At 43.8% G+C, this 24,915-nt stretch overlaps 1 protein-coding gene across 7 annotated transcripts in view; it reads right to left on the reverse strand.

Moving 5' to 3' along the window:
• Positions 1 to 2,631: 2,631 nt before the first annotated feature.
• LOC142591036 (uncharacterized) overlaps positions 2,632 to 24,915 on the reverse strand; it is a 256,522-nt gene continuing 234,238 nt past the window's right edge. For 4 of the 7 annotated variants that reach the window (XM_075703412.1, XM_075703417.1, XM_075703414.1 and 1 more), the window contains 3 exons: positions 7,411 to 7,484; positions 5,318 to 5,419; positions 2,632 to 2,878 (listed from right to left, as the gene is read on the reverse strand). In XM_075703412.1, coding sequence (XP_075559527.1) covers positions 2,685 to 2,878; positions 5,318 to 5,419; positions 7,411 to 7,484 — 370 coding nt within the window. In that variant the 3' untranslated portion in view covers positions 2,632 to 2,684. Of the gene's footprint in view, positions 2,879 to 5,317; positions 5,420 to 7,410; positions 7,485 to 19,070; positions 19,146 to 24,915 lie in introns of all 7 variants that reach the window. The other 3 variants (XM_075703416.1, XM_075703410.1, XM_075703411.1) reach the window with 2 other exon arrangements.

A 24,915-nucleotide genomic window follows, 5' to 3' on the forward strand; every position in this document is an offset into this window, starting at 1 on the left:
AAAAAATTAAATTGTTACGTCGTGAGCGATTTTCGGCATCATCCAAACGGGCTTCTATACCTCGGATTTCTTTACTTGTTTGGGTGGTGTTAGCGCAAATGGTGTTTATGTCGGTGCGTAGGGTTACAACATCTTGATAATTAGTTTCCAGGGCGGATAACCTGTTACTCAGATCAGAAATAGCTTGTACCGTAGTAGTAACTTGATTTCTAAGTCCTTGGACCTTGGCGACTAAATGTGACTGTCCATCAGACAGTTTCTTCAGTTGTTCTAGCACCTTTTCGGGGCCTGGGTTTGATTCAACGTCGCCAGCCAAGAGTACGCTACGTGAAACAAATATTTATTACCCAGCATCTAGAACTGCTTCTGACATTAATAAAAAACTAGCGCAAAAAAGGGACACAGACATAGAAGACGACAGGACGAGCGCTAGCCAACTAGCCCAGCTTTCTGCCTTGATTGCTTCTGACACTCGCGCACTCCACAGACAGTCTATAGACCTCTCTACAAGCGTTATTCACAGTGTACGTTACGCTGTTATTACTGACCCAAACTATTTTATTAGTGGGCGAAAATCTCGTCCAACAAACCAGGTAAAGCAACTGCCACCTACATGGATCTGTCAGCCTCGGCAGCTTTGTGAAACGTGGTCATACCATCGGCATTTGAAGCGTCGGTGTGGGTATGGGATGTACAGCCTTAGTCGAGTCTTTACATACCCATCCTCGATTATGTTAGGCAGTTCACTTGTACAAAAAGTAAGTATCAGATGTACTGTTGGAATTTCTTACCCGACTTTATCTTTATTCTATGCAGGTGTAAGACCTTCTTGTCCTTCAAACCCGCTAAGAGCTCTTCCCTCAAGTTCAAAAGGTAATCTCGTCTGCTATCATAGATTTGCATGTATTCAGCCATCGATGTAGTGTCACAGGGATTTAAGCATCACCAAATATCACCAAATTTGAAACAATTTAGAACGCAGCTCTAAGACATCCGTTCTTGCGCTGATCGTCGGCGTGACTCGTCCTCACTCGGCGTAACCGAGCGAACGAGCACAGCTAACGATGAAAGAACGAACGGAGAAAGTAGTGACGGATGAAATACGGCGAGAAAAAAGGGAGCGCAAAGAGGAAAGTGGGGACGAGAAGTGGAGCGGAAGCCGGAGTAGGAAAGCCGAGGAAGCAGCCTTGAAACATCACGAGATAGAGCTCACGTTGACGCTAGATATCTGCTCAGCGGTCGATTTAAGCTCCTTCGCTTAGTAGAAACACTTGGGTTCACCGAGAACTAGGGAAAGTAAAACATTTCGGCAGTAAAGATTAGTGCGAGCCGATTGGAAGTTTGGGGGAAGAAAAGTAGGGAGACGGCAAACAACGGAGGCGTACAAAGATAAGGTTCCCAATAGTAGTTGAGAAAGTTTGGCGATCGGAATACGCGTTTTTTTTTCATGATAGGTAGGACAATAGGCTAAATAATGGCAATAGTTTGGTGGCGCAAACCACTGCCCTCTTCCAAACGTGACGCTCAAAGCATCCATCGATCCACCTGTGGCAGTGGCGGAACCGGGAGTGCAGGAGAAGAAAGAAAGAGAAACTGAAAGCTCGCATTCGCGCAACAACCGATCAGAATATTAAGAATCAATATGGCAGCTTTGCTCTGAAGTGTTTTTCTAACACGGATAGCATGTTTACACGAAATACAAGGATTTTTCTTCCATGTAAAATGCTATGCCTCTCATAGCTAAATACTACGGGATTGTTAATTGTTTAGCAAAGCTTCATAGACAATTTCGTCTGTTGAATTTGCAGACATTTTTTACGCAAAATTTATGGAGAGACGAGGCGCATATATGCATTGTAGAACCTGTAGACTTCTTGAACGCTACATAGCTTGCGATATACAAGCAACAAAATTTTGCCTACTCAAGCTTTATTGAAGAAGGAACTGTGGATATGGCATGGCAACAGAAAGAAGCGAACATATCAATCAATAAGTACGGCTCAATACACGAAAGGAACGAGCGCGCGTGGCAGCCGAGCGAGCCGGAGCGAGCGGTGTCCGGGCCGGGACGCCACTCGCGAGAGAGCCCCACTCCAATTTCTCGCCACTGACAGGAAGGCTACAGGCCCATTGTCGTGTTGTAGCGATTTTTTTTACGCGAGCGTGCGCCTGCACAGTTTGGTATCACATCGCGCAATCTGCACCCGCCGCGTTCTCGTGAGGCCGTTAAGGAAAGTGCGGCTCGTGCCTTGTACACCGCGGAAGCGACGCCCCGCAAACTTGATCGGAACAACAGAGTTTCTCAAGCGAGCTGTGCCGGTAGTGTGCGCACATGCCATGCGCAGCCCAGCTGCACGCATGCTCTATAGGCCAGTACACTCTCAGTTCGCGATAGCAACGCCCTTACAGATGTCGTTGCAGAAAGTACGTTTGTCTTTCTATTCTGGTTGTAAATGGGCTGCTGCGGAAAGAATAAGACCACATGCCTCGGAAAGCACAGCTCGCGATGCGAAAAGAATAAATTGTAATAAAATAAATAGAAAGAAAAATAATCTAAGAAAGATGTGCCGTGACGCAGTGTTCAAGGCATCTGTCCATATGTCGCTAAAAGAATTATGTATACTCTTGAAAGTCCTTACATTTGATAAGGTTGTTTTATTTCGAACAATTTGTCGGGCAAGGTGCTAATGTGTTCCTTCATCCACCTGTGTTTGATTCTTACGGCTGTTTTCGTCACGATCGTATTGCTGGCACGGACCGTCAGTTTCCGTCATATCGTACATGTTATCAGGGCAAAGCGATTTGAGGGCATTATAGCACTCAGTGTTAGTGCTAACCTCGCTTCCGGATAATCCCCAAAGCAGACACTTTTGCTGTCCTGAAAGCAACAGTAAACGATTCTCAAAAAGATAAGAAACTTCAATGGCCGCTGAGAGAAGGACACAGGTCTACGAAATAAACCGCGGACATGTTTTATGGTCTATCTACACGAAAAACCAATCGAAGTCGTTGATTTTATTATTAGACATGTGTGGTCTTCTACATTTGCACTTTATTGAAACTGCTTATATTGGCGGCAAAATCCGGGACATATCAAAAATAAATCCATGCAGCCAAGCCAAGTAGCAAGACATAGAGCTATAGCCTCCATAAAAAGTGGTATGAAGCGTGGAATTCCTATCGCTTATAAATAACGGTTTCCTTTTGAACAAATTTTGCCCTTTCAAAAGTTGCAATATACAACGAGGAACAAATCACACAGGCATGAAGCTATATTACAGAAAAATATTTTTGTTGCTGGTACGTTGCTACACGGACATTCGGCACGTAACAAAAGCCGCTGCCGGTGAGAAACTATTGAAGTAGTTAAACAGGGCATTTTGGCAGCGATAAGACTGCTACACATATAAAATCATACGCCGAAGCAATTTCTCTGTTTTTATAGAGAAACAAAGTCCTTTCTTTTGAAACGCACCTCGACTTTATGCCAATGCTAAGCCCATGCTTTCCAAAGTATGAGTAACATATATCACAACACTACCAGATTGTTTGTGCATTAAAAAGCATTTACAAAGCTCAGTATATTAGACTTTCTAGTGTCATCATCATCAGCAGCAGCAGCAGCCTTTTTATGTCCACTGGAAGACGAAGGCCTCTCCCAGCGATCTCACGGTATAATGGATCTTCTTGTAGCTTTAGATATGTAAAAATGTCAGTATGAATGCGACTTCATGAAAGAGCCATATTTTACAAAGGAGGACATTATCAAAAAGTTTCACAGAGCTTTCTACAAAAACATTCTGTCATTGTTTTCGACAACATTGTCATTTTTTATGAATTGTTCTTGCAAATGTAGTTGACAATTTTTACAAAAATATTCGTTCTCATTGAGTGCGCCTTTACTGGTTAACACTCTTAGAACACTTGCGCTGTGGCCTCATAGAATATGGTTCACGGGTTCGCAGCTAAGTGGTTTGTGCTCGCGTTTCATAAAACAAAACGCAACCCCATGAAATGTGTGAAGGATATTGCTGACAATAACAAATGTTCGGAATGACAGTTGCGACTTGCAGTATCACAATATAGGGGGCTAGACAGGGGCACAGCGTGAACAAAGATATGTTGCGGCTGTCATTTGCAATGCACGACAAGCACACAACTGCTAATGGGTGCCAGTCACCTTGAAGAAAATTCCTATTCTGTTTGTCCTATAAAGTGGCTGATCGCTTAAAAATATCGTAAATTTTCTTGAGTTATGGCGCACCATTTGTTGTTGGTCTGAAACTGTGCGTTTCGTTAGGTACAACTTTGCACCACTTTACCTAGGTATTATTAGAGGTATCTACACAGCCATACAGAGATTTCATCAATTGCGTGACCTACATCCTCAAATAAACGGGGTTGGCCACGAAAGTAGCCTAAAGGTTGGATAATGATGCTACTTATTAGAAAAATGCCTACATATTAGAAAAAACGTCGAGCCGATGGCGACGAGCACTTGAAACACAAAGCTTTGTGAATTCAACCTCTGGTGTCCGGTGGTATCGTACGCCGTCTTCCAAAAATGTGCGGCGGAGTATCTCACCGACACCGTCCCCAGTGTAAATATTCGTGAGCCACCGCCAAATGAATGTGATTGTCGTGAAGCAAATACTGTGTTGGTAATCAGAAGCTTCTAGTTCTTTCAAGAATCACGAATACATGTTTCCACAACTAATATTATCTGAAGGCCTGAAAGATTGCACGAGCTACCAGGCCTGTGAAAGCCTACGATCAGCTCTCTGTTCATCGCTGTCGAGTACGATGCACAACTGTTAATAGGACATCATCCCAGCACATAGGAGCAACCGTTGGCAGGTGAGCTACAGTTTAGGAATTATTCGTGTGCTCTGCGTAGTTCTGTTTTTCCGTCAAATCCGCTCTACTCAGTGTTTGTTGCCGTTGTGGAAAGGCAGTCTATTGGAGCCCACGTTTGGCTAGAGCCTATCTGCCTCGTGGGTGGGAACCTCCCTGCTTCACTAGCGTACTGCAGGAAGGACACGGGGGAGTGGAACTTGTGGCCTCAATAAATGCGTGTCTGATGATGGCAACCACTCTCTCCAAATCTCTTGTTATTGCAATTTGAGTTCCCGCCAAGAGCACAATAATGTTCCACGCGGAAAAGACGTTACGGCAAACGCAGTAGCAACATATGGGTACCGCCGTCCAAAACACACTAAGATGGAGGCCGTTCCACGAGATAATACATCTTCTGCGTGATTTCTGGCCCGCCAAAGATTCACTACGACTGTGCTTGTACGATACGCAAAACTCTTACCATCACTTGAGTGACCATATGTGACAAGCAGACAATCCTTAGCAACCTTCCCCACAACGTAGGAGTGAGGAAACTCTTCTGGTGCATTTTCCGTTGGCTGAACTACCAATAAAATGGAATAAAATATTTGTTAGAGTCCACAAGAATCTTCAATTTGTACAGACTAACACCATCTGCATGAATTGGGTAGTTTCAGCACGTATAATATTTACTACTTGATAGGGCAGCAGGTCTCCAGTAATCTGTATTTGTCTAAAACGCTATTTTAAAACAACACACGCGACACCGTATGGTGAGCATGCAAGGTTCTTTAATTCTCCTATGAGAAATATTCTGCACACGTTTCACTGCCATATGCTAAGGATGTGCGCCAAAGTTTGTTCTGCTTTGAGTCATTGTCTTCATAGTAACATGTGCCAAACAAAACAGTTTTCGCGAAAAACCAGTGGTTAACAGATAAAATTACAGTTTTTACTGCGATTTTACTGGCTCTCTGATTTCTACAAAGAAGATTCAGGTTTTCTGCCACTCTCTGACAAACGGTTTTGCTGCTGCATGTGAATGTTGTTTATAGCGGCATGTATCAAATGTATTGAACGATGACAAAAAACTCATCTTCCTGCTCCCAAGCAGCCTGACAATTATACTATAGTGGGAGTCCTTATAGAGTTACTGTGAGTTGGGCAAGTTTCTATACATTCATTGCAACTAATTGTTTTTTTTCTGCTTGGCTTATTGTACTCTTTGTGTATTAGTTACAATGCCCTAATGGAGTTCCTCGGCATATGCGCAAGAACTTCTAGCTTATCTTCAACTCTGTGCTTCAGTGTAATTGGTGTAATTCAGTGTAATTGTAATTGTTGTGGGCTCGCCATGAATTGCTATATTTTGGTATCAGCACGGGGTTCGGCAAACATAAATAAATAAGCGTGAACACTCTCAATGCACGTTCTAACCAGGACAAGACATAAGCGGTACGAACTTTCACAATTTTACGAGTGGCATAGATTTGCTAAAATAATAATATTTTGACCAAACAAACAATTGCACCACATTCTAATATAAAGAAGTGATGCGCATCGAAGCAAATTTTGCAGGAGAAAGCAATGTGTAACCGTTTTCGCCACATGTCATCTCAAAACTTTATTATGTTGATCGCCAATTCCGAGCAGTACGCATAGAAAATTCTATCACGAGCTTTCTGCCACCAATGTGGTCAGCATAAATATATTTGCTGTCATAAACATTCCCCAGGTTCCATTTCATCTTACATTGCTTAAAACGTCCTTGGAAGTTCTATTTTGAGAAGCGCTTCAGCAGTAATGTCGTTTCCTTTTCAATATTAGCCACAAAACTAATGTGACGAACCGAGAGCGCCAGTTGGGAAGAAAAAAAGTGATTCTGACTAAATTAAGGTAGCGCCGGAAGTAATTCGCTGCAGAACCGTCATGAAATTGCGTGCGAAAAATTCATGCAAAATCAAGTAAAGTACACAGCGTCAGTAAAATGATGTAGAATCCAGCAGCCCTCATTCGATGAATTTGGTCCCACGAGGTGCACACAATCTTTCTGATGCTTCCGCACCTGAATGTTTCAAGCCTGAACAAAAGCTTCATTTACAGGTACGATTTCGTGAGGGACGATTTCACAACAAGATCTGCATCACTTGCACAACTGTTTCGTTCTCCCGCAAAATGTTTAACCTTTTCTCTACTTCATTTTCGCACTCCTTCCCTTGCGATTTGAGCTCGATGGCTAATTCGTAAATCTAAGCGTCGTGGCTGGCAATGACCGTACGCAAAAACTCATAGTTGGACCCTCAAGCTTTCTCTCAATGCAGCATTGTCTCTGTCGAAATTTTTACTCAGAAGACATGAGTTCTGGCACAATAATGGCTCAAGCCTTTTGCATTTTCAATAATTCCGTCAGAACACGGCGTGAACAGAGGACACTTTTGAACCATGTTCTAGGTATATCATTCTAACAGTCTTTTGGCAGTCCCTGGGAGCAGCAGAACGCACACGAAAATTGTATACTAAAAAATATGCATGAAAATTATGCTGAATATTCGCACGAAGATTAGGATTTCTTACTTCCTACTATGGTCTTCAGATCGACACTCGTAAACCCCTTCACCTCAGTAGCTCGAAAGTCAACCCAGCCTTCTCTGGAACAAAAACCAAGGCATTTAAAGGTAAACCACAGCTGTGTGTGTTTTATTAGGCACTGTTGAAGTTACGCTTCCTTCATAGCAATGCATTACGTGCAGATTTGGAAACCACGAAGTCAAAGATCGACAATGCAACTCTTAACATATTTATGTCTCGATATATATGTAACAAATATATATATATATATATATATATATATATATATATATATTATGTTTCAAGTGCCTGCAAATGCTGAGGCGTTTTAGAGGAGAGTGTGCTTATTTTTTAAAGCATTTCAAAAGTCGAAAAATATTAGCTGTTACTATAGTTTAAAACACAATAGAATATTGCAAAAAATTTAAAAACATGCAGCCGTATGGAAGATGCGTACATACATTATAAGTGTAGCGAACGTGCGCCACAAGAACAGGTGCACATTATTCATAAAGAAGGAAAGAAATTTAAGCGTCATTACCATCAACCAAAAACAAAACACTGTTACAGGAAAGTACACCGTTGGTTGTCGAACTAATAGAACGCTGAAGGTGGTTTCACTAGTTACTTGTGAGGGTCTTCGTGTAAAACAGGAGGTATTAATACGACACGCGCAATTGCTTGATACTTGCCGGTGTTGCGACAGAAAAAATGACGTTGCACACATAAACTTCCATCTTTCCGTGTTTTCATAGCTTTGCCGATAATAAAACCCTAAGTCAATGAAAAAATAAATTTTTGGGTTTTACGTGCCATACCCACGACAACATTATGAGGAAGCCGAAGTGGTGGAATCCGGACCACCCGGGTTTCTTTACCGTGCGTCTATATCTAAGCACGTGGCTGTTCTCGCATTTCGCCCTCTTCACAGCCGCCGTGGCCGGGATTCAATCCCGCGACCTCGGGTTTAGCAGTCCAACACCGTAGCTTTTAAAGAACCACGGCGATTTCTATAAGCCAATTACACTGCAGTCTAGAAATGCAAGCAACAGCTCACTTGCGTTAGTCCACGATCTTCCCAACCGAGCGGCTACTGTACAGTGTGATCCTGACATGGTTTGCCTCTATTCTCCGTACGGAAATGGTGCGATGGTATTCCTAACAACTGCCACTGCTAGGCGCTAACATTGCATTGGCTTTCTTCCTTTGAACACAATAGCAAGCCACGTACAAATAGTGGGCTGCTCTGGGTATTCTTGGCGCCAATCATATCCAGCTTTTGTGGGCAAGTACCGAGTAGCGTCCCAAGCGGCCTCGGCGCCAAGGTAGCCGGTTTCAATAGAACGAGCGGATTTTTAGCGAATAATTAAAGCTGCGGGTCAATTATTGGAAAAAGTAGGTGACGTGTTCTAGAACACAATCCCCACGAGTCAAATGCACTGACCACTCTGTAGAAATCTTGAATTTTGTTCCTGGAGCAGTTAAAGATTCAGCAATGGAAGCCTATGGAAACCACGAAAATTTGCACTTAATTTTCGAGACATAAACTGTAGCTGTCATAAAACTACGGCTACTCAGCTTACGATTCATATCTACCTTTTACTCTCTACGTATGGCATAACACTGTTCCTAAAAGCCATTCTTGAAACACAGTCGTCCAAATTCGCGTGTTATCTATAAAAGCCCGGGATTATCACTCGCGAACACGTTGGAAGCCGTGGCCGAGAAGTTTAATCGCTCACATATAAAGGTCCGTGTCATGTTGGCAGCGGGTCTCCCACCAGGTGGACGAAGCACGAAAGAAAAGATTTAGTTTGTAGTTTCAGGAGGGCTCTTCCCATATTACATTTTTTTTCTATTTTTACTTCGTAAAACGTAGCGATCGGTTGCTTATTTGTCAATATATCGACGTTCTTATTAAATTTTATTATTCAAACAAGATAACAACAAGCATGTACATGTCTGTACAAAATAAAAAAAATATCCTGCTTTCTAGCTTGTACGTTCTCAGAAATTCTGGACACGTACCTTCATCATCCTATGGAACTTTAGGGCAATCAATGCGCATGCGTAACTAAATGGCCAAAATTTTAGAGAATTTTATTTCAATATATCGGCTTGTTATCAATAAGTTTCAATTGACTGCACTGAGAGGGTAGTCTTTCTAAAAACATATCCATTTGTGGCCCTTAGTCAGAATATTCGTGGTGTGTTAAAGCCGTGTTTTCCTTAGGAATGGGCGGGTATGTCACAAGAAAGGAGCAAATAGTATTACGCTCTCTCTGCAGAGGGCATATTAACTTGAAGAAGCGCTAAATTTATACCGTAAAGCGATTTATGAGAGCTGGCGTTGGAACGGTAACTGCAAAGCGAGTATCATTCAGTCTGCTTGCACGCGCGTATTTTTCTGAGGCAGCATGGAAGAAGAGGGAGTCTGTATACGTGTGCACGCCTTGAGCGTGCGTGCGCGTGTACTTTTGCATAGGCACGCTCGTTTGTGTCTCCGTATTTGAATATGCAGGCGCATGAGTGCGTGTATGCGTGCGCGAGCATACGCGTGTTAGTGTGTGCGCGTGGGAGCAGGCGTGCCTGTGTGACTGAGCGAGCAAGCGAGCATTTGCCTCCTTACTCCTAATCACGGAAATGAATTGGAAATTGTGTTTATTTAAACAAATAGTTCAATTATTAACAAGAACGAATGGCACGCCCATTTCGAGCATAATCTCTTTCTCAAAGCGAAATCCATACAAAATTGTCCAGCAATTACGCTTCTAGGTAATACAATCTTCGAGCGCAGCTGCTGCCTTATTTCTACAACAGACAACCACATGCAGAACACTTAGTGCCGGATGGAGGCGGTTGTGCGTTTCGGATTGGGGAGCACACACCGCAATCCGCCGCCGCTATCGTACCGATGCTCTGGCGACGCGTCATCGCACAATTTTATAGTGGGTATATATCTGATACGGATCCCTTTATCTGGCTCGAATATTACAGCTCCCGCCATGTATCGGCCGAAATGAGGCCGACAGTGTGAGTGAGTATATTTGTCAGAACTCAGATTATGAGCGTGGAGTGTTATGCATCGAAGGCAGACAACAGCAGAATAGCCAGTTTGACATCACTGCTGTCCAGCGCTGAAGCTAGCTCTACACAGATTGCTCAGGGTGTGTCACATTCTCCCGAATAACAGGACACCCGTTCCCGCATTGGCAATCACATCAACCGTGGACGGGACCTCATGTTGACTCCTAGCTTTTTATCTTCGGACGCGTAAAAATTACGCCTTCTGCAGGGACGCGTCCAATCAAGCAACCTGGTGGTACTAATTTTTTAACTGTTTCCTTTTGTCTCCGTGCTCGTGGGGGCATTCAGCAATGAGGTGCTTCGTGCTTCAATGCAGAAAACAATGGATGGTCAGGTCGAAGGTATAGAAAATTCGTGCGCGTCGCGAAACCCCCACTAGGTACTCGGTGATTCTGTAGGGTTTGGCCTGACAGAACCACGATGTCGTTATGTGGCATAAAACCACTTCTAGCCTTCGAAAATCTACAGGCACTTCACAGCTTCTTCTCATAGGCATGCCTTTGGTTGGTCCGTGACTAGGCCTATGTTTAGAACGCTCATGCGCTCAACACTGTTGCTAAACTAGATAATCTTGATGGCAGTGCCACCGCTCGACAGAAATGGTCACTGCGTTTTATTCACATTGCCCAGATATCCTTGAGAAGTTTAGTGTCGTCTTCGGTCAGGAGGCGCCGCAGTGTTCAATTAGCGTTTGTGAATACGTTGGATGAAGTTCTAGAAGCCGCTTAATGGACGCAACGTCAGGTACTTCTACATATCCACATAGCTGTGCAAGTGCGCGGCAAAGGCCTTCGCAATATTTACTTTCCATTTCGTGGGTAACATTATATTGAGGAGCAATTTCAGTCGGTGAAGGTGAGTGACCTGCAAAGCTGTAGAACATGAGGCAGGCTCACACAAGGGTACATTTATATATTTTCGTCAATTAGTAATGGTACTGACATAGCTTCAGTTAAAACGTTTGGCGAAATGTTGGCTGAAGGTATGCCACTTGCTGTGAGCAGCTGTCCGCGGAACCAACCTGTGGGGCTATATACCGCCCGAGTCATTCAGAATTCGTCTATCTGCCACAATGACTAGCAAGACATTGCTCATACAGCAGCACAGATGGGCGAGGACCTCTATGCCGAGAATCACATAGAAAGCACAATGAGCAGCCAACAAGGATCACAAAATGCATTTGCTCGTAGAGTGGTACAGCGGTGCCTCCTCGCTCACCTCCGTGTTTCCGCTTGTTGTCTCGGTCAATCCAACCCTGAATTCGGGAAATGAGTTTAGCGCTGGCTCCTACTGGTCAACCCACTTGATCTGGGTGAACGAAGGACGTTGGCATTTCGAGGCCCATGCCCGCATCTCTTACTTTAAAATGTGCGCCAAAACTGTGCAGGTATGCCAGTGACTTTTCAATATTTCTAAGCAATCATAGTCATATAACGCGGTTCCTGGTCCTGTCGAAAATATATTTTTTTGGATGTTCTTATCCTTTGTACTGCATTGTTCACACTGGCCAAATTTTCTGCATTAATTGGATGTCATAGCTTCTACTATTATATACACTGCCTTTTAAAACACAATTTTACCCGCCGTGGTTGCTCAGTGGCTATGGTGTTGGGCTGCTGAGCCCGAGGTCGCAGGATCGAATCCCGGCCACGGCGGCCGCATTTCGATTGGGGCGAAATGCGAAAACACCGGTGTGCTTAGATTTAGGTGAACGTTAAAGAACCCCAGGTGGTGAAAATTTCCGGAGTCCTCCACTACGGCGTGCCTCATAATCAGAAAGTGGTTTTGGCACGTAAAACCCCAAATATTATTATTGTTAATAAAAGACAATTTCCTTTGTAAAAATTTGGAGAACGCTAAAGCTTCGCCTTTAAGAGTGGAACGCGAAAGCATTAAATGATTCCTGACTGCTTCTCACGCTTATGCGTATGCAACCGTTATGTTTACCGCGGACCGTATCCACGAAGGCGAGATTTGTGGTGGAACCACGGCATCTTGCGGTGGGCCGCGATTCGGCGGAGGCGAGCGCCAGCTGGAGTTAATGGAAGGAACCGGGCATGCCGCTCCCTGGCCAAATGGCGGACGCCGCGACTGGTCTGAGAACGCTGCGGCGCGTTTATGATTGTTTGTGCGTGAGGGCGTTGCTTTGAGTTTTCGCATAACAGAATTGTGTTTTCTCGAACAGTCAAATTACAAACCAAGAGCTACCATGTATGTAGGTGGTGCGCAAGTCGTAGGTAACGATTTTTCTGTGTAATTTAGCTTGAGAAATTCAATTAGTTCAGTCAATTTCTTGCATCATATGGAAGGCCTGGGTATACGTGGTTCGAAAACCTTTTCGCCGATGCGATGTCCGACACCGGCTTTTCTGCGACACAGTTTCCTTAATGCTCTCGCGTTAACCAATTACTTCTTTTACGCATCGGGTACAGTCGCGATCAACTTGAAGGTGATCGCTCGAGCTGCGACCGGCGGGCCTTCCAAGCAGCATAGCGGCGGATGTCGGAACTGCGAAGATAAAAATTGCGCTGTCTTCTTCCCCTTTTACGCTCGTACAGGCCGCAATCGTCCCCCCCCCCCCCCTAGACTATCTCGCCACATTTTTGTGCGTTACTGTTTCATGGCAATAATGCGTGCGCGTCCCTGCCTCATGCGTACATTGTCTAACAATAACATCTCTGTGCAATAGCTGATAAGGCAATCGAAATGAATTCGCAGGTTATCTCGTGAAGGTTGACGAAAAGCTGCGAGTTGCCAGACGGTGGTGACACCTGCTCAGGGAACAGCAAAAGAGAGAGGGGCAGCTATCTGATGTTTCCCTCTTGACTGAAGGTGATGATGTAATGTGGCGCTGCTCCTATTTTCGGTCGCAGCTCGAGCGATCACCTTCAAATTGATCCTGACTGTACGTGTGTTTCTAGCATATTTTATGCGCCCTTGCCGGAGATAGTAGAGCTTAAGAATGTTCAACAATAGCGAAGCTCATGCAGCTTTGCGGTTTTCTTCAAGACAAGTCCTATGCTTCTGCTATTGTTGTCACCCAAGGTGTGACGTCAGAGATGGCCATACGGAGTGACTCCACCCTCAGGAGCTGTACATCGCCCCCTTGCCGGGGAAATGTCTTTACATACGAGAACGACATAAAATGAGACCAGTGCTGACCCACGCTCTTTTCGTCTTCACACTGCCACGCCACGCCTGAAAAATTGCTAACACAAGTGATGAATGCACTATAAAAATGTTGAAATGTGATTCAATCTCTGCTTGCCGTCGATGAAACGTTGACATTCCGGCGCGGCTCTTACAACAGTTCACATGATTCATGCATCACGTTTCCCCCTTCAACTCGCTCACGAAGACATGATTTTTTATTGGCTTAAGCTAGACGTTGCGTTGCATTCCAATTGTTTACCTTTAGAGCGGAGGGGAAAGAACATTGAAAAAGTAAAGACATTACGTACTCTCTTACCACCATCTCTCTCATTCTGAAAGATGCAAAATATTACATTTTAATAATGCGTTTTTATTAGCAGGCCACCACAAATTTGGGAAGAAACAAACCATGCCTCGTATTTCAATTCAGATACAAAGCGTAGAAAATCCAAACAAACATGCAGTAACTGTCTACCAATCAGCTCTACGAGACAAGAAAACTGTAAGAAAAATAATTAGTGACACATGCGTAGATTACATCAAACATGAAATTTTAACGGACGGAGCGCACATTGTACGTTCACTCACAGAAAGAAAAAGTAGCCTATTGTCTGTAGTTCCCAGTGGCAGACAATAAGAAAACGGCGCTAAGAAACGTATCTACGCTAAAAGGCGGCACTTGGATGATTTTATGCGCGTTGTTTATTGCGCATAGGTGTCAATTTTGAATCAATTTGGAATATATCCACACTTTGATATTTTCCCAAGGTTCTCTAACGGGGACTGTTTTACGCATGTGTCCGACAGTGGTCTTTGCCTTTCCAGTCCTTGACCAGCTGTCTGGGCTACTAAACAGGATCATCTGATCACTACTCAGACGACACACGATCGGCACCATTGCTTTCTACGAAGGACTTGACATCGTTTAGGAGGACACTAATATAAGCTATTTTATTATGACTTATAAATTGCTTTAGTTTATGGTCATATTAGTGTTATTTGACGTATGATTTATCTTCACTAGTGTGTCAAATAAATTAACTGTGAATGCCTGCAAGCGTAGAATTGAATTCGATGCAGCTTTACTTCAAAGATTACAGATAGATGAGCGACACCTAGCCAATCTGTTGTACTGCGATAGCAATTGCTTGGACACTTGAGGAAAATTCTTGCAATCTGCTTCGACACCGCGATGATGTTTTGGATATATCTAAGTATATACACGTTTCAATAAACTAACATTATACTTATTTTAACGACAAGATTCGAACAAAGAACGTCTAGCCCCGAAGCCCGGTAGCCTTATTATTCGGCAACGCGCTCATTAATTTTTCTGTATTGCATGGATGAAAGGTTAGTAATGTGGCGAGACCGTTATTTAAAACACATTCATAAACACACGGGAAAGCAAATACAGACGATGCTATGCATTTCAACGAAAGTTTGAAATGGACCCGTAGAATAAAGCTTGACTGCTGTCTTAGTAAGCGATAACTTTCTAAGCGTCCATCGTCATATTATGTTATATAGTAAGGCACAGAAACACAGATATATACTTAAGTATTACGTATTTACGTGGGTACATTTAGATGTTATGCCAATATATTTTTTAAATGTCCATACCTTCTTTTTGCGGCTCTTTCTGCCATATGATATTATGCTGATGCCTCTTGAATTCGACTCTGTTGATATTGCCGCTCTTACTACTGACACACCATGTTATAAGTCCCGAAATTCGTATCTATCTAGATGGTTGAAGTGTTTGCGACGCGTACCATGATGCGTTGTAACGCTGTCTCATAACTACTTTTATTGCGATAGCAATTAAATGGACACTCCAGGCGCACTTCTGCTGTCGCCATCACCGTATCACTCCGTATGGTGCAAGCGTTGGAGCGTGAGCCGGCAAACGCGGTTCGATCTCGCATGCTTGGGCGTGGGATACAGCGTGGATCCGGGCACTCTCCTATCGCACCCGATGCGGAGGGGGCGGGGGGGAGTCAGTCGAGGGTCGAGGAGCTTTCTCTACGGCGGCTGCTAGGGGGCCTCAATAGAGAGTTTTAGCCCAGCGGGTTTACGGCCAGCGGAGCAGAGCGGGCGAGCGGAGACACGACTGCGCATGCGCACAACGCTGAGGCGGCCAGCGGTTTTACGGAGCAGCGTTTACGCCCGCTGGAAAGCACTCCCCAGCGGAGGGTATACGCAGCGCGCGAGCGTGCCTAAGCGCGCGCGGGCGTGTATGGGAAATGCAAGATGGCAGCCGCGAACATGAACGCCGGCAGTTCTGCATCGACGACGGCAACTGCGGCGCTGACCCGTACATTAGTACTCAGTATATTATTAACAAATAATGTACTGAGAACATGTAATATATCTTTATTCAACATTTCTTGCATTATAAAAGCAAGCGTAATTCAAATTCACTTCTCAGTAACTCCTATTCAGACCACTAGATGGTGAAGCAGAGCGCCCCGCTCTCTCCGCTCGAGCGGGTGAGTGATCCGCCGGGCTAAAATTCTTTTTTCGCGAACCGCTCCGCTGGCGCAACGGCGGAGACCGCGAGCGGAGCGAAACGTAAACCCGCTGAGCTAAAACTCTCTAATGTTCTCCTCGCTAAATCCCCTTAAACTTCGTAAAGTAGCGGCACACTTTGAAGTATGCCGCCTCCTTCTCGCGCGCTCTGGCCGAGGCGGACGCCGCGTCGCTATTGGCCCAATAGCATCACTTAGGCCCTGGCACTGTGCATCAGCGCCATTTTTGCTCAAGAAACGTATACGGAGTGCCGAGGAGTGCATGTTGGCGCTGTTGCTACGCTTGAGCAGTGTAGATGGCGCCACGTTCGAGGAGGGAGCGTGAAAGACAGGAGAAACGAGGTGCAGTGAAGGCGGAGGAGGGGAGTGTCGCTACTTTAGGAAGTTTAATGGGCTTTATTCCTCGCCCCCCGCATCAGCACAGAGCGCAGAAAATCGCGGCGGGTACTATGACGTTGGCCACGCGCATTGCGGAGGCTGTAGTAGACGCGTTTGGCGGACGCCAAGGGGCGCCTTGCCGGCGCTCGTGTGTCTGAAAAGCAATCGGCGACGTGGGCAAATGCTTCAAATGGTCCGTGGGACGAACGCGCGGTGGAAGAAGAACAATAACAGAGTGGGGCTTTGCACTGATGAATGAACGAGAAAGGAAGCGTGCCTCCCTTTCTTTCAAGAAGCTTGACCTCAAAAAACAAAGTGCTGGCTGACACCGAGATACAGGTGTCCCTCAGTGAAACCGAAATAAACGATTTAAAGCAGTGAAACGCCACACTGAGGCGTTGTGCACGGGCCTAGAATACGTCAGGAAAGTTGAGGCTGACCAACCAGCTGCTGAGAAAGAATCTCACTTGTGATAATGATCGGGCTTCATGCCAGTGAACCTGTTATCAGTTGATCGAAATGGATCCCATCCCCGTCATTCACGCCTTCCACATATTTGGACCAATCCTTTGCCTTTTCTGTGCAGTGGTGGCAAAGAACAGAGCACTCGTGCATGTAGTGCATGAATAGAATACTTGTGAATTGTAATTAGAGCAGGAGATTTTACCCTTCTTAGGAAGAAACGTAACATTACTTGCTTCACATTATTCAAATATTCAGTTACTCTGTCAGCATAAAATGCTCAAAGAATTATTATTTTGCTTTCAGCGGAGTCTCAAGCGGAGTCTCATGCGGCATCTGTGTTTCACACATGTATTGACAGTCAATCATCATTCGTGACTGAAGCGGATATTCGAAAATAATTGTTTCTGGATGCATCTTCTTTTTATTCGTATTTGATAATGTTCAGCTCAATTTTCAATGAGGTAGATTGTTTTTTTCAACTGTATTTCATTCGCTGTGCATTTTAGTAACCCCTTTCTTCTGATTTCTTCTTGAGTAAAATAAATGCTGCTTCTTAATATTCAAGCTAGACTAAGCTATCTTTTTATTTTTTTAGCATGCTTACTAGAAATTGACAGCATCGGGCAACATGGGGTCAGCTTATTTTGACATAAAACGAGGTTCTGCGTGACTCAGGGAATTTAGCAAAGGTGCTCGGGGAGAACCTGGAAAACTCAGTGAATTTGGAAATGTCAACTTGGTAGACACCCTGTATACTGCGGACGTGTGGAGCCGTCCCTGAAAGTAGCCGTGTGGGCGTGTAAGCAATGGCTACATGACTTAAAGGCTATGCAACATAACGAAATGTTCATTCAACTTCAACGTTCAAAAATAAAATCCTAAACAAGCAAAAAATCACATATGCATAGCATCGGGCCACTCAGCATTTCTTTGGTTCGTTGTGTGGTCGTCGACTTTGAATTTTGACTTTGATTCAGTTTGCGTTGAACCATCGCGTTCAACCGTCTGTCTTTAAGAAAGGGGCTTTGATATTTTCGCGCGATATATTGCGCAAAGGAATAAACTACGAAAGCACACTACGTGCGTATTGCACGTATAGGCTTCTATAGCGGCTGTATCGTCACCAATTCGGCGCATGACACTGGATGTTATCTTAAATTGCGCTCTTATCTTAACCTTGTGCCTGATTTATCTCGGACGTAGCCTTGTGTTTTTTTTTCTTTTTGAGCGTGACCGGATTTTGCTTCTACTCGTTTTGCTTTCATCTCTTTTGGTATTCTACAAATGCTCTAGATCAATGCAAGTGGCGGTAAAGCCTAATGTAATCATTTTTGTTCTCATTTTTTGTATAAGCTCTATTCCTTTGTATTGTGTAGGCCAGGTGTATCTTGCCTCGAGATACATCTAAATTGTGTTTTGTTTATGTGCGCTATGCTTAGTTATGTGTGTAATGCACAATATCGTGCATTCACATTGAGGATTCATGCGCATTTTGACTTCCTTTATTTCATATTCTTTTTTGTAAGCAATTGTACTGTTGCTTTGACCCACCTCTGACTTGGCTGCTGAAAGGGCAGCTTGCAGTATTATGTGGATGAATAAATAAACATATGCGCTGAGATAGCATGTGACGTAATTGCGGATACGCAGTCACACAGAAGCAGAAAAAGCAGGCGACAAAATGTTTGATTTAAAGCAAATTAGCTATAATACCTCTGTACTATTTTATTACGAGCCTCGCTTGCGTAATAGAAATATTGCGCTGATCTATATTGTGAACTGGTTGCCGCTTTCTTTACTAATTCCCAGTTTAGTAAGTGTTCTATGGTGAGATTCTCACATTGATATAATTGCCAGTCAAACCCATGACCACTCAACGAAGATTATTGTGCTTGATATGCGAAAGACTATAACATGACCACAGACAAAGCAACGTCAAATCTGTGAATAAAAGAAATGTCTTCTTCATAGCGGGATATAGACATTTTTCTTATTCCTAGCAAAAAAAAAATAGCACTGCTCTAAAAGCGAAGTAGTTTTGCATTTACTTACTGCACGTTGCAATCATTTTCGGCATTGCTGAAAAAAATAGAATTGTTGCATTGGCGTTGTTTGGCTGCGGTATAACTGCAGAGCAAACAAACAACAGAGGATCCAAGTTGTTGACAAAGAAGTGCTTACCTAAATATATATTCATTACAGGAAACGATTATATATATATATATATATGTATATATATATATATATATATATATATATATATATATATATATATATATATATATATATATATATATATATACCCTAGCGAACTGCAATGAGCGTGTGCATTTTTCAGTATATGTCAGCAATATCAAAACATCCTATACTATTCAAAATGGTGAGTTCCTGTCACTGATTACAGCAGATGGCTCACAACAGCTAATGCCGCCATAGCTACCAATCCTGCTTCCACAGCAACCGAATATGGTTTCCGATGCAGTTCATGCAGAAGACACCAGCCATGTATGTATAGCAGAATGATTGCATAACCCGTACTTTGGGATTGATAAGTTACAGAATGTATGGCAAGCGGCATTTCGCTCATTGATTTGCTCACCCTTTGTAACAAGTAAAAAAACCAAGTCCATTTTTTACGATTCCCGCATTTGTAATGTTACATATGAAGTTGCGAGATAAGATATGACTACAGAGATTAGCAAAAGTTGGCCTGAAAAATGAGCTAATAGTGTTGATAGCTCATAACAGGGTTGCATGTCCTCAGAACTGCGTAGTCACCATCCATAATGGCGTTGATAGCGACCACTGTTTCATTCGCAGTGGTTGTAGCATGCAGTAGGTTTGTTTGGTTCAGTCCAGCGCGCGCGCAATGTCACAAGCGCATGTGAAGCGGTCAGTGATGAAGGGTCATTCTACTGCTGTCTGCACGCTGACATCCAACCTTCCAGCTACATTATAATGGACACACTATAAGTTTTCTGTCAGCTCACTTGCAAAAATTACGCAGGAATGTGCACGCTGTAATGAAGCATCTCTCAGATGAAGGTGTGACTGTTTTGCACTGTGGACGCAGCGCGAAGGAAGTCATGAGGTACTCTCTGCTGCAAGGGCTAATTCTTCACGAAATGGCAGTATCTGCATCTTCCACACTTCATTTGTGCAAAATTAATACAGGCTTGTGGATTCCTTTAGTAATTAAAATTGTGTTGGTATAGCAAGCGTCTCTTTATTGTTCCATTGATAATCAGGCAATCAAATATTGTGAATGCTAGCATTACTAGATGGGACAGATGGTTCTGTGTAGCATACCGTGAACGTGCAGTGTTAACACAATTTTTGTTTTGCTGAATCTATGTCGTAAATGCATTCCATCTTAATTTATATCCTCATTAAAGAACAGCAGATGCCCTGAATTAAAACGGAGTCCCCTAATATGGTGTGTTTCGGTATCAGATGGTGCTTTAGGCATTTAAAATTTGAGCAATTTCTTTTGTATTTCGGCTTACCAAACAGGTGTTTTGCAGTTTAATTAAAACTGTAGGTTCCAATAGCAACTATTAAAGAACTGCATGAATCTCGCGTGAGGAACATCTTTCAATAACCCGCTGTAGTTGCTTAGTGGCAATTGTGTTCGGCTGCTAAGCACGAGGTCGCGAAATCGAATCCCGGCCACGGCGGCCGCATTTCGATGGGGGCGAAATGCGAAAACACCCGTGTACTTAGATTTAAGTGCGCGTTAAAGAACCCCCAGGAGGTCGAAATTTCCGGAGTCCCCCACTACGGCGTGCCTCATAATCAGAAACTGGTTTTGGCACATAAAACCCCACAATGTTTACCATCTTTCATTGTGCAAATCTGACATGAATTTAGTATTTTACTAGAACTGAGGTTCATGCGAGGGTTGACGATGGACAAGCAGAGGCGTAGCCAGGGGGGGGGGGGTGCTTATGGGGCTTCAGCCCCTGCCAATAAATTTCTTCGTGCTGTCATGCGCCGCCGACAAAAACAGGCCACTCGCCGGAAATCATGCTACATTTTTTCTAGAACGTTGTTTTCACGCTCCAAAAGACATTTCAGCACGAACAATGGCAAATCGCGCTTCGCAATGTTCCTATCCACTGTATTCATGTATCGTAACGCAAGGAGCCTCATCCGAGCATAAAGTTTCAAAGTCGTTTTGATGGCGAGCGGGCTCGTCGCGACATATCGTGGAGGCCGTGGCATCTACAGAGTGCATGGCTTTCAATTTGAAACGTTATGGGTATAAAGTTCTCATAAATGTTTGATGCAAACGGTGCATTCACATTTCAAAGTCGTGCTTTAGATATTGAATTCCTGAACTTTGTGGGTTTAATGTTGTTATAAACAGTTGACGCCAAAGGTGCAGAGACTTTTCTGTAGTCTTACATCGGATAATAAAGCAAGACAAGCCAAATGAACACACTTTCAGACAAGTTGACCAAGCACGCAGCGAGGTGCGATGAGACGAAGCTTTGTAATGGTTCATCTGTGCCGTCATGTCGCAGAAATGAATATGAACATGTTCTTTTCAGCTGTGCCAAAGAATCCATGGGAAGACGCAAAAGCCAGAAATGGTAAATATGTTCTTATTTCTTTTTTCGACTTTGATTTTTATTCGTGAGCACACGTTGAGTCCCTTCATTTTCTTTCGTTCTTGCTACCCGCGGGCTGCCAAACCTACCAGAGCGCATGCACTTTTATCTTTTCTTTTTCTATGGCCTTTTTCTTTTATCTGGCCGAGTGGATTTTCACCTGGCAGAATTTTGGACGCTTTCTGGCTAGCAGACGAGAAAAAGAAACAACGCATGGTCGCTCACCGCTATCAATGGAGGGACTCGATGTATTGCAACGCGTTCGCTTGAGCGCAACCTCTCCGAAAAATTTTGTTTCGCCGGTGTAGGACACCAAGCAGTAGTGTACGTATGGTTCTGTGTGGACCAAGTGTGTCACGTTGTCTTCGATATTCCTTCCGTAGCCACACTAGGGGCCCAAAGTAGGTATTCTATTGTGGCCAACATGCTTCCTATTGCGCTTATTTCATTCCGGGGCACCCCGCCCCAAAAGAGAATAAATGAAAGACATAGTTGCGGAGTTGCAAATTGTCGCACGGTGAAAGTTTGATTTTGTTACTTCTTTTGCGGAAATTAATGGGCCACGGGACGCTTCATTTGCCTGGTGATCTTATTATATAATTGCGATAGCAATTATATGGACACTCCAGGCGCGTTCCAACCGTCTCCATCGCCCTCATGTTCCGTACATATTCCAAGGGCGATAACATCGTGATTGCTTGCCACATGCAGTATGTGCGAGTGAAAGCGTAAAGGGTGGCATGGGTGAGCCGACGATGGTGGTGGTTCAACCTGTGTGCATAAAAAAGAAAAGCCGGGTGGAAGTGCGCCGCCTTCCGTTGCACGCGATACATCAGGGGGAGTTGGAGCGAGTGGGGGGGGGGGGCTGTGGTCTATGAATCTGCGGTTCGGCAACATGTTTATGTGCGTCGTTTGACGCACAATATACAGCGGCTTTTTTTCTTAGATACGTAGATATATTGGAGACTTATACGTATATTTAAATATCTTGTCACGAGGTTTGATGTATACGTGCAGTAAACTTTGTTTCCGTTGACACTTTCTTGCCCTTTTTCAAGCTGTATCTTCGCATTTATAATGTACGAAGGCGAGTCAAATGAAAGTATGCCAACCCATCTCACGCAGTATTGGTTTGGTTCATTATGTGCGAGCACGCGCATAATGAACTACTGATATCACAACGGTTGGGATGCAATATTTTCACTAGGTTATTTCAAAACGATAACAGATTTCTTTATTTTTTTTCAGAAAGACTACGCAAGCACTATGTAGCGATACAGGCTGTTATCAATTATTTCTCTATGAATACTGCAACATACACATAGGCACCTTATTCACTTAATAGAAGTTTGATAAATAGGCCTAAACATTAGTTGTACAAGAAAAGAAAAAGCTCATGATACTATCAACACAAAGTTGGTGCCGTTCATGTAAAGCACTTTCTAAATACTTATTTTCGGTGATATTTATTTAATAGGATAGTTTTTAGAACAATGCATATTTTTTAAATATTAAAGCTATTAATTTGGTCTGAACATTATTCTTCCATTATCTTGGCAAATTAGTCTTTAAGGAGGCGTAGGGGATGTGGATGGCGTAATGCCCAAAATACTGCTTGCTTTACAAGGAAGCCACAAAGCTCCGCTGGCGTTTCCCTAACTTGAGGAATAGGAGCCTCACAGGAGCCGCTTGACGGCGCTTCATCAAGCAGGTTAAGCAGGGGCCACCAAGAAAGGCACTGACACCTGAGAAACTGCAGGCTGTCGTAAGTGAGTATTTTAAACCTAGCATGTTTTCCAATATACTAAATTTGATACATGAGCAATTGACTTAGCTATTTAAAATGTGCCGCACGTTCCTATTTCGCAACAGATGACTTTGTCGCCTACGTCGATAACAAATCGTCGGTAGAGCCAGCAGCAGACCAACCGCAAAAGATGAACCGACTGATACGGAAGGATTTGAACAAATAGTGGTCAGGAGGAAAACATTTACGCCTCGTTTTTTCTTCCACATGGTGCACAGCTGCGAAGCAACTGACCACGGTGGCGGTCTGACCTGTGACGCAGCAGAGTGTGCTAAGAATCCCTGGATCCGGACAGGCCGCCATTGGAATCTGAACCTGGCAACGTTTAACGCTAGAATGTCATCTAGTGAGGCGAGTCTAGCAGTGATATTGGAGGAATTGGAGGGCAGTGAATGGAATATAATAGGGCTCAGTGAAGTTAGGAGGACAAGTGAAGCATATACAGTGCTAAAAAGCGGACACTTCCTGTGCTACCAAGGCTTAGCGAGGAGACGAGAACTAGGAGTCGGATCACTGATTAATAATAATATACCTGGTAAAATACTGGAATTTTATAGCAATAATGAGAGGGTGGCAGCTCTTGTTGTGAAACTTAATAAGAGGTACAAATTAAAGGTACTTTGAATTGACGCCCCTACATCCAGTCTTGATATCAAGAAAGTCGAAAGCTTCTATGAAGATGTGGAATCGGCTATGTATAAAATCAAAACAAAATACACTATATTGATGGGCGACTTCAATGCCAAGGTAGGCAAGAATGAATGAATGTGTGTGGTTTAGTGGCGCAAGGGCCAGATATGGCCAAAGAGCGCCAAGACAGTGTTAGTGACTTCGCGGTGGACTGATGAGTTCTGTGACGAAGATGTAACTTGGCTGTAAAGTGGCCTAAAATAGTCGCTGTAAATTGCGTAGAGTCTACGTGGTATACAATTATGGCGATGACTTGTGACGAATACTATGAAGATTAAAATCCATAGTAGAAGAATGATGCAAAATATAAAATATATAAGAACGTAAAATTACATGGAGCACTGCTGCCTCGCCAGAGCCCTTGAAACACAAGGGCCTAGAGGCATGTGCTATACTAAACAGCTATCGCAGCGGCATCCTCTGAAGAGAGGACCCGCTACGAACATGTGGGGCTAAAACATGCAAGACAACATCTTTCAGAAAACTTAGGACTGCGTTGGTGTCAAATAAAGGTTCTGGGCCGAGTAGCATTACGGGATGTAGGGGGATGTGCTGCCGGTATGCTAGGGAAAAATGTTTCCTTCTTTCAGATTCGGCTGCCCGACACTCCAGGAGGACGTGGAGGACAGTCAGCCTCTCCCCGCATCTACCACAGGTTGGAGGATCATTTCCAGTGAGCAGAAAGTTATGCGTGCCAAACGTGTGTCCTATTCTGAGGCGACAGAATAGGACATCTGTTCGCCGTGATTTTGTTACGGAGGGCCAAGAAACTAAGTGTGGCTTTATT

The sequence above is a fragment of the Dermacentor variabilis genome, chromosome 8 (assembly GCF_050947875.1).
Source record: "Dermacentor variabilis isolate Ectoservices chromosome 8, ASM5094787v1, whole genome shotgun sequence".
Lineage (NCBI taxonomy): Eukaryota > Metazoa > Arthropoda > Arachnida > Ixodida > Ixodidae > Dermacentor > Dermacentor variabilis.